The sequence below is a fragment of the Guillardia theta genome, assembly GCF_000315625.1.
Source record: "Guillardia theta CCMP2712 unplaced genomic scaffold GUITHscaffold_41, whole genome shotgun sequence".
NCBI lineage: Eukaryota > Cryptophyceae > Pyrenomonadales > Geminigeraceae > Guillardia > Guillardia theta.
In genome coordinates, this window is record NW_005434633.1 from 480,231 (window position 1) to 490,039 (window position 9,809).

Sequence of the window (9,809 nt, forward strand, 5' to 3'; positions counted from 1 at the left end):
ATCGTCGGAGGTTGCTCTTCAAGGATTGTAAGTCTCATGTTTTCTGTAATTTTTTGCGTTACGCTTTAAAATCTCATCACGACTGTAATGCTCCCTCCTTTCGCCCCATCACCCGTCAACATGGTTCCCAGCATGCTCATGTTTCTGCTTCCGAAGCAGGCATCATCATCTGTATGCTCCAATCTTTGCCAGCTCTCTGTCAAGAGCACCGGGCTGCAGATACCACGGAGCACCCGGCGGTAGCTGCTTCGCCCACGACTCATCATGGAACTGAACATACTCGTCGGTATCGGCAGGAGCGTACACAAGAGCCCCCTTGTCGAGCTTTACTTGATACGGAGCATCAGGTTTGTCTGCTGCCCAGCTCGGTTCCCGGTATCCAATGCACGTGATAGTTCCTATCTCGAATTGGTTGCCCCTGCATGGTGACGTCAGAATTACTGAGGTCCCGAGGAAGGACGTACCATTTCGTGCAAGCGCACTTCACACGGTCGCCGACTTTGAACCGCAGGGCGTTCTTGTCAAGAGGACGAGGATTTGAGTTCGGACTTGATGGAGATCCCGTGTGATTCGGTTCCGATAGTTTCTTCTTTCCTCTTCCTTTTTCCTCTTCCATCCCATCTTCCATATAGTTTCTACTGTGCCTCGCCCTCTGCCGCTCCTTCTCTGTATCAGCCTCCTCTTGTACAAGATCTGGAACCCCTCTCTCTACATGAAGCCTTCCTGTCTTCACCTTAGCCCACTCCTCCTCTGTCAGTTTAGTGCCATTAGTCGCTCGTGCATTCGTCTGAACCTCGTCCTTATCGTCTCTCCCCTTCCCACACTGGCAGGACAAGAAGCTGTTCTTCTTCTTCGCATCCTTGCCTGAAGCTTCGCTCCTCCTTCCTCCTCCTCGTTCTCTTCCTACTGCATGATCCTCGCGGTCGCCGCTCGCTGCCTGGCCCATGGCTCAGTGTCGACAGACGGTCGAGCTGTCGATGGGGATGTAGGGGGTACGGGTGTTGAGTGGAGGGGTGTATAAAGCACTCGCTTCTCGACATACGGGGTACTAGAACTCATAGAAAGTGGATAAATTGGGGTACTCCTGTTTCAATCTCACCATGGGGTAGTCAGCGGGATGGACCACGAGGGTGGGGTGCTGCGTATGAGAAGGCAGCAAATGACATTGATACTTTTCACATTGCTGCCTTCTTCGATCAGGTAGTCAGGGATACCTAGGGGGTGGTAAGTCTGTTGTGGTGAATAGGGGGGTAGGGGTGACCATTGGTCTATTTTGGGGAACTTGTCAACAATGTTTGCAGGTATGTTCGCTCATAAGAGAGGATAGAGTGACTCAGGAGAGAGGAGAGAGGAGAGAGGAGAGAGGAGGGAAGATACTAGAAGATAGAGGAGAGGAGAGAGGCGAGGCGAGGGAAGAGAAGAGCAGCGGAAGAACGAGTCATGAGAAGGCTCAGATCGGTTTGACCGACTTAGATGGAATGCCATAGCAGGAGCATGAGGATCAAGAGCTTGTGACGGTGATTAGTACGCCGGACAACAGTGGCTCTTGCCGTCATCTTCAACCTAATCGATCTGTTGAGGAGTTCCTCCTGGTGGAGAACTAGACCATTGGTGACAGGAGAAGATGACGTCAGTAGCTAACGTTGTAGAGGGAAGGCTGGATGGTTGGAGAGCAAGCTAGCATGAGAGTTCCAGGATAGGAATGACAGTTTCACTCGCAGAGCTCAAGAAGGTGTTTCGCATGTCGTGGGAGCAGCTTGCTTCTGCCGATGGAAAGAGCTCCGACGACAAGGCCAAGAAGGAGGACAACTCGTGGGAAACAGACGGATGCTTCGTTGGACCCGGTGAGGAGGATGCGGATAGCAGAGGAGACTCTGTATCGTTTCATTGCTTACTCCCTGCTCACAGAGGGCAAGGAATGCACTACTGCCCCGAGCGGCCACTACCACGTAACCAACTAGATTGTTTGATAAAGAAAGTAGAGAACCCTCATAGATCTGATCCAAATCCTGAAGCAATGGCCCGCGGTAAGCGTCATCAGGAGATCAAGGTGTTGAATACGGGACTGTGCTCTATTTGTTCCTCCTCGATATCTTTTTCATCGCGTCCTTCTTCCTGCTCTCGTACAGAGCTACAGTCTCTTCTTTCTTCTCCTGGTACCTGATAGACCACAATCATGTCCCACAGACCCTTCAAGATCGCTCACTGATTGGCTGTTATCTTCCCGTCCTTGACTAGTTTCTTCAGCCTGTGCGCTTCAGACAACTTCCATGCTTTCAGCTGCATTCAACATGTCAGGAAGTAGCTTCAGATGCTCATGACAGGCCTGTGCTAACTCATCGTCAGCCATGCTTGCTTGATCTTCAATTGTCCCTTCTGTGATAGAAGATCATCGCAAGGAGCAACAACAGCTGTGAAACCTTTGTTCACTCCAAGTCTGACCATCCCTGCCATCTCCTACGAGCAACAATCTCAGTGGGTGAGGTTTCAACCAGCTTCCTCCCACCTGTGCGGACGGAGGATGCAGCGCCATCCACTTGACGAATTTCTGAGTCATGTGCTGCAGAGGTAGAGACATCAGCAGCAGCACAGAAGCAAGACGCCAGAAACCATCTCTGTCAAGTGACCGCAGGAATGGCAGTCCAGGGAGACGGTCTTCTTCTTCTTCTGACCCCCCACCTGTTGTCAAACCTCCTCAGCCACAGTCGCCGTCACCGTGACCCATCGTGTCAACCTTGACGAGGGTCTCTGGATTGGAACATCGCCGACACAACACCTGGCAGTCGTCGGTCACCTTATCACCTCCCCACCTCACTGACAGCTATCGACGCTCACCGTCTCCCGGATGAATCTAAAGATCATGAGCTGCAGGTCGGACTGGAGGTGCTTCCCGCTGATCCAGGCGCGTCCTGTTCCCCCATCCTTCTTGTCAATCTGCGACATGGAGCTGGCGAGAAGTCAAACTTCAGCTTCCCACACTCCCTTCTGGCCACCTGCATTCTTGCCCCAAGTACGTCACGAGGTACCTGTGAAGTGAACCCCAACGATCACCACAGCACAGCGGGCAACATGAGCCGGTCAGAGCGGAGGAACGTACAAGGGAGGACGTCCAATGGCTCTTGCGATGATGTCCAAGTTCAACAGGACGGTCTTGATCATCTTCGTTGCTCCCTGTCATCAGCGCCCATGTCAAGTCTGCTGGTAGCACGGTCGTAGGTCAAGACCTCTATCTTGATTTCCAGCGCTGGCATCTTGTAGCGGTAGTGCGAGTCCTGGGGGTCGACAAGGGAAGAGAGGGAGAGGAATGTCGTCATGACGTCTGGTGCAACGGGCAAGCTCTTGCCTGCGATCCGTCCATGTTGCAAGAGCCCTCAGCAGGGATTTCAATTTCGTTCAACGGAACCTTGAAAGCATGAGTCAAAGGGGAGAGTGGCAGTCAGTGTAAAAGATCTGCATACCAACTCTCTTGCAGGAACGGCCTTCTCCTGTTTTTGTGCTGCCAAGACAGACATTCAGCACATCTGAGACGGGTCTCGGCACTCAAGGTACATTTTGCGCCTTCGTTCTTCCCCTTTGCTGGTGGTTCCTCCCGTGTTGCTTTCTGACCGCCTTGCGGAGTCTCTTTGACAACGCCATCTTGAGGATCTTCTTCGGTGTCCGAGTCTCCCTTGTCCTGCTTCTTGCTTCTCCTCTTCTTTTCATCATCTAAACGATCTGTCAGACCAACGACTCCCAGTTGCTCCACAAGTCACCTTCGTACGGGACGTCCTTGTACCAGTAGAGGTTGGGGACAAACGGTTGATCCCCATTGTCGCCCTGCAGGCCTGATTGCTGCATGTTCTTCCTCATGGTAGCCTCGTCCAAGTCAAATTTGACCTCGTCCGTTTCTGCACTCCTGTCAGCCCCCCGGGGTCACGCCAGTCAAAGCCAATGTCAACCGTCGAACTCATCCGACTCGGGATCCGTCAAGAAGTCGTCGATCTCCTGTGTGATTTCCTGGTTGCAACCAAGTCAAGCACGACGACGGCAGCGATGCAGAAGCTTGCCGGCTTGATGTCTCCCCATCCTAAGTCATCCACAAACTCTGAGGAGCTCTCGCTCTCCTCCCCCTTCTCCCCTTCCTGCTTTGCAATCTGCAAAAACAGGTCACGATGACGCCGTTGTTGCTCTTTGTTCCTGTCGACCTGCTTCGTGCTCTCCACAAATTCAAGCAAATTCTCCTCCTCCTCCTTCTTCTTCTCCTTCTCCTCTTCCTCTTCCTCCTTCCCCATGCGAATATCCTTGAGATCCTTTGCAGCAGACCCAGCCTTTTCTTCAGCCTGTTGCTTACAGCATCATCCTCGCAATGTAACAAGCAAGCGTAGAAATATCTCTCAACGCGCGTACCTCCGAGACTTCTTCCTCAGAGGCAGCAGCGCCAGTTTGCCCTGCGACTGCACCACTCTTCTCCTTCACGCTCTTGAAAGCTGCTGCCGCCGCCGCTGCCTCTCGGGCAGCCATTCGAACATCCTTCGTCTTGAGCGGCTTTGCCTTGACTGGGGGCTCATCCTCTTCAACATCATCGCTCGCCCAGACGTCGAACCCGCCCCTTAGGGACATGGGGAGTGATAGGGAGCGCGTGCATGGAAACTTTGGGATGCCGGCGTTGCTGGTACCTTGTACTAGCAACAAGAGGAGAAGACATCGATGGGAGATAGTTTGACGCCGCATTGCAGCAAGGGATGGGTTATAACTGCTCCTTTTCCATGCTGCGAGACCTACGTAGTGAAGTGTTAGAGGTAAAGAAATTCTTTACCTCCTCTTCGCTCTATTCCTCTGCAACTCCTCCCCTTGCTAAGGGCTGACTTCCTTTCCATCCTTCCCCGCTCCCCCTCTGCCTTCCCTACTTCTGTGTTTTGCCTTCTGCTCTACTGCACGCCCTGAAAAAAATCAATTGTCGACAACATTCTGGTCATATCTGTCCTGATTTTACTCAGTTATTTTGTCCAACGTTTTGTTAGGCTCATGCTAACATCTGTTCCTCTCCTCGCTCCAGGTTCCGCATCTTCATCCTGCCCACACTACAAGTTCCTCCTGCTCCTGCTCCTGCTCCTGCTCCTGCTCCTGCTCCTGCTCCTGCTCCTGCTCCTGCTCCTGCTCCTGCTCCTGCTCTTCCTGCTGTTCATCCTACCTCTCGTCCTCCCACTCGTATCCTCCTCCTCCTTCTCCTCCTCCTCCTCTTCACTTCTCAAGGCTGCCTGGCATGCTCTATGTGGGTGAGTTCGGCATGGAATCCGTCCCCCTACCCCGCTTGCCCCCCATCCCCCGACCGTCACTCATCACCCCCTTACCCCACGTCACGCTGACCGTCCGACTGCCGCATCCCGGGCCCTAAGTTACCGGGCCGCCCTTGTCCGGGGCCTGCGCAGGCCCGGCCTGCGGCGTTACTTAGGCTGCTGCCACGGCCCCTCAGGGCCTGGCTGTCTCACCCTTACAGCCTTGCACTACTGTCCTTACCGCTGCCGCTGCCGCGGGGCTGAGGCGGGGCGGGGCCCGGTAACCCAGTTCAATACGGTTTAGGCTCTTTACTCAAAGTTAAGTTAAAAATCAGGCTCATTACAGTGCAGACTGCTGGGGAGGAGGGGGGTGGGAACACAAGCAGGAGGGGTGGTGGGGCCAGCTAGTCAAACTAATCACTGGTACCGGTGTGAATGAAGACCAAGGACGTTACAAAGGAGGAAGAGAAGAAGAGAGGAAGAGAGGAAGAGAAGAAGAGAGGAAGAGAGGAAGAGAAGAAGAGAGGAAGAGAGGAAGAGAGGAAGAGAGGAAGAGAGGAAGAGAGGAAGAGAGGAAGAGAGGAAGAGAGGAAGAGAGGAAGAGAGGAAGAGAGGAAGAGAGGAAGAGAGGAAGAGAGGAAGAGAGGAAGAGAGGAAGAGAGGAAGAGAGGAAGAGACGAGGAGACGAGGAGACGAGGAGACGAGGAGACGAGGAGACGAGGAGGCAGGATGAGCGCCATGTCGAGCCACAACGGTAAGGGGCTAGTAGAGACGTGTGAGAGGTCGAACACAGTTGGGAGCGATGGAAAAGTAAGCGAAAGATGGAAAGTTTCTAGTGGAGGCTGCGAGGAGGGAAGGCGTGAAGTAGGAAATGTTTTCTCCGGCAAGTCATTTGAGGACAGAATACAAGAACTTTGTTTTGTATCTTGAATCTAAGTTTGCACATGACGTCTACTCCCTCTGCTGATATCTCTCTCTTGGGCTCTAGCAGTTTGCAAATCGAGATGATCTCAGTTCTTCAGCTCCTTGACGATTTGTGCTTCTCATGTCGACCTGTCCGGACTGCTGGGATGTGCAGTGGAGCATGAGACCATGGAGCACCACGGAAAGCAAGCGGAAGGAAAGGGTTGGAAGGCGGTTCACACATTGAACAACAAGGGAGCTTTCTGTCAGGACAATTGGAGTCAGCTACACACTGCTGTGAAGAGTGGGTTCGTGAAATCCAGAGAGAAGTGAGTGTATGAGTTGCTGTTGTGATGCTCTGCCTGATCTGTAAGCGTGTTGTCTTCAAGCATGATGAGACTGTTATCCTTCAGCATTTGATCTCTGATCGCTCCATGTACAAACTAGTCGTGTGAATTGCAATGGCTCGTCTTGTCAGAAGAGGTTTCCTGCTTGTGAGTATAGAATTTTTCTCACAATGATGTTGCATCAATGTTTGCGGAACATCACGTTTTTGTTTGCAATTTTGCACAATCAGAACATGAGGGAAAATTCTCTTTGCTGCGTCTGTTGAGCTCAACATATGAACTGTTCACTTGCAAACGTGTTATTTTGATGGGAGCTGTCAGGTATTACAATGAGGTCGAATCTCTGTTTTCTCCATCGGCCAAGACAACAGAGAAGAAACCGCGTCCGATTCTTGGAGGAAAGAAGAAGGTACTCAAGACAGAGACTGTAAGACAGGACAGTCGGAGGAGCGACTTCATCGAACACAAGATAGACGAGGACGAGGACGAGGACGAGGACGGGGACTTCAACAGCTTGATCGACTTCGACTTTGAACCCTCCAAGAAGGAGGTGGAGCAAAACAAGGAGGGGGAAGAGATTGAGATGGCAGGAGCCGTCGATGAGTTGCCGGCCGTCCCGTCCTATGAGGACAGGTTGATCAACAGCTCCATGCTGCGGAGCGAGTCTCGCAAGCCTCCTCCTCCTCCTCTCCAACTCGACCAGGACCTGAGCGATAGCAGGCCTGGGGAAAATGAAGAGGAGGCAGCAACTCCTCTTCCTCTCAAGGCCTCTCCACTGGCGTTGTCTCCACCTGCTCCTCCCCCAGCTCCCTCCCCAGCTCCCTCTCCTCCACCACCTCCTCCTCGTGAGCGCGCTGTCACAGAAACAAGAAGAAAGTCTCTTTGCGATCGTCGACCTTCAGCTGAAGACAGCAGAGTGTCACATGGCGAGTGCCCTCCACCCTGGATCCAACGACAGGTGAGGGGAGAAAGTGAGGCAGGGGAAGGAGCAGGAGCAGGAGCAGGAGCAGGAGCAGGAGCAGATGCAGATGCAGGAGCAGGAGCAGGAGCAGGAGCGGGAGCGGGAGCGGGAGCAGGAGCAGATGCAGGAGCGGGAGCGGGAGCAGGAGCAGGACTGGCCCGAGGTGTAGAACAGAGCAAGAGCAGCAGAAAAAGCAGTGGCAGGAGGGCCAAGAGGAGGAATAGGCAAGGGGAGCTGGAGGAGAAGAAGACAGGAATTGGGAAGGAGCAGGAGGAGCGGGCGCGGGAGCGGGAGCGGGAGCGGGAGCGGGAGAAGGTGCAGTGATTTGATGCGGATGGTTTCACCAGGCAGGGGAAATCGTTCGATTACTCTCCGATGGCGCTCAGAAGATCGGAAAGAGCAAAATATGGAAAACAGATCAAGCCAAGTTGGTGAGCAATGTTGATAACGATGATACTCATTTTGATGATGATGATGATGATGATGATGATGATGATGATGATGATGATGGCGACATGAAAAAGGAGCAGGAGCAGGAGCAGGAGCAGGATATGACGGTGGAATTTAGAGATGGAAAGGAGGGGAAGGAGAAAGGGAGGGAAAGGGAGAAAGTTGTCAAGGAAAACAAGAGCTTGATTTCCTGTTTTCTCTGATCCACAACGGTCTCAGCTCATCAAGAAGTTACAAGACAAGTCCATCAAGAGGCTACTAAGACATGTGTCGCTGCTAACGATGGGAGAGAACGGGAGATTTTGTGAGTTCGACGTCAACGCCGACATGTTTCGGATCTTTGAGCTCAAGGATGATCGGTTGAGAGAAGCACTGCTGTGGGAGGTGAGAGAAAGAATTTCATTTCATCCTCTGTTATGGGAGATTGTTTTCATTTCTTGATCTCATGTTTTATGGCTACTTCCCAAGTCTTGTTTGTTCATATCACGTCTTGTAACTGGATCTCTTTGTTGTTTGCCATGTTTGTGCAAGCTCCACTCGGTTGTCCTCCATTCATACCTCCTTGCATGTGAAAGTCTCTTGTCTTGGCTTTTTCTCTTTGTCGTTGCGCCTTGAAGTCGTCTGTCTCTTGCTCGCAACAATCTTCCTGCTCTCAATATCTGCAATCTTTTCTCTCTTCTCCTCTCCTCTCTCCTCTTCTCCTCTCTCCTCTCTCCTCTCTCCTCTCTCCTCTCTCCTCTCTCCTCTCTCCTCTCTCCTCTCTCCTCTCTCCTCTCTCCTCTCTCCTCTCTCCTCTCTCCTCTCTCCTCTCTCCTCTCTCCTCCCTCCTTCCACATCTCCTCATCTCTTCTCCTCAGGGATCCTTCAAGGAGATTGAAGTCAAACCATCAAAGGATCGAAAGTTTGCAGGCAAACACAACTTTATCCCTCTCACCCTCTCTACTCATCCCAAATGTTCCTCCTCTCTAATACTTCTCCTCTCTCCTCATTCTCTTCTCTCACGTATCTTTCTTGCTCCACTCTCAAGTTATCTTCTCTTTTCTTTTCGCTCACATTCTTCTGCTCTCCAGTCATCTCGCCAATCCGCAATCAGAAGTCGTTGAAATGCTCTAATATGAACTTCTCCTCTCACATTTTTCTCAGCCTCTCCCTCGTCGTCGGCTATAGGAACTGGCTGGACTTTATTGAGAGGGTTTTCTCACACCATATAGATTGTCACATCTCATCTGATTTCCATTCAAGGTTCAGAGCATTCACAAGCGCATCGATTGCACTATCAGGGGTTTTGTCAAGGTTTGAAAACAAGATGATGTATCGCAACGATGCTGATGTTTTGCAAACAGAATTTCTTCACTTCTCACTCCGTCAAGTCAGCAACTTACCTCACTTCCCCTCCCCCGGCTCATTCTTTTGCAGGAGAATCTTTCAGCGTTATCAGTTTGAAGATCATGACAAAGGTGAGAAAAGTTTGTGAAAGGTGTGAGAATGAAATTGAGATCAACAGTGAATATATCCGATGGCTACATGGTAGAGGGCAAGCAGTACAAACTCAACGTAATATCTCCTCTCCTCTCCTCTCCTCTCCTCTCCTCTCCTCTCCTCTCCTCTCCTCTCCTCTCCTCTCCTCTCCTCTCCTCGCCTCTCCTCTCCTCTCCTCGCCCCGCCTCCTCCTTTCGTCTTGTACATCCTCCTTCTCCCGTCTCTTCCTCCTCTCTGCTCCTCTTCCGACGTTGCCGACGTTGCTGTCAGATGCGCGACCCTTGTGTGGACAAGGACGTACTTGCTGAGAGACTCTGGAAGGACGTGAAGTTTCAAAACATGCCAACGTCCCCGACTTCATCGTCAAAGGTGCCCGCAAGTCTTCTTTTCTCTTCTCTTCTCTTCTCTTCTCTT

General features: G+C 51.9%; 3 protein-coding genes across 3 annotated transcripts; 1 reads left to right on the top strand and 2 right to left on the bottom strand.

The window, feature by feature from the left end:
- Positions 1-165: 165 nt before the first annotated feature.
- Positions 166-946, bottom strand: GUITHDRAFT_109811 (hypothetical protein; the record flags this gene model as incomplete). Its single annotated transcript, XM_005831284.1, has 2 exons — positions 166-418; positions 465-946. 2 exons carry the CDS (start codon positions 944-946, stop codon positions 166-168), a joined length of 735 nt encoding a protein of 244 aa, XP_005831341.1.
- A 1,126-nt stretch (positions 947-2,072) lies between these two features.
- GUITHDRAFT_109812 (translation initiation factor 5) lies at positions 2,073-4,599 on the bottom strand (the record flags this gene model as incomplete). The annotated part of the gene is made up of 15 exons (XM_005831285.1): positions 2,073-2,160; positions 2,207-2,280; positions 2,410-2,457; positions 2,507-2,560; positions 2,611-2,679; positions 2,735-2,776; positions 2,836-2,947; positions 3,098-3,171; positions 3,225-3,272; positions 3,459-3,496; positions 3,550-3,705; positions 3,753-3,887; positions 3,939-3,996; positions 4,185-4,319; positions 4,387-4,599. 15 exons carry the CDS (start codon positions 4,597-4,599, stop codon positions 2,073-2,075), a joined length of 1,344 nt encoding a protein of 447 aa, XP_005831342.1.
- Positions 4,600-6,347: 1,748 nt separating this feature from the next.
- On the top strand, positions 6,348-8,531 carry GUITHDRAFT_139899 (hypothetical protein; the record flags this gene model as incomplete). Its single annotated transcript, XM_005831286.1, has 4 exons — positions 6,348-6,487; positions 6,827-7,781; positions 8,136-8,300; positions 8,448-8,531. The coding sequence occupies 4 exons, from the start codon at positions 6,348-6,350 to the stop codon at positions 8,529-8,531; spliced, it is 1,344 nt and encodes a 447-aa protein (XP_005831343.1).
- Positions 8,532-9,809: the final 1,278 nt, after the last annotated feature.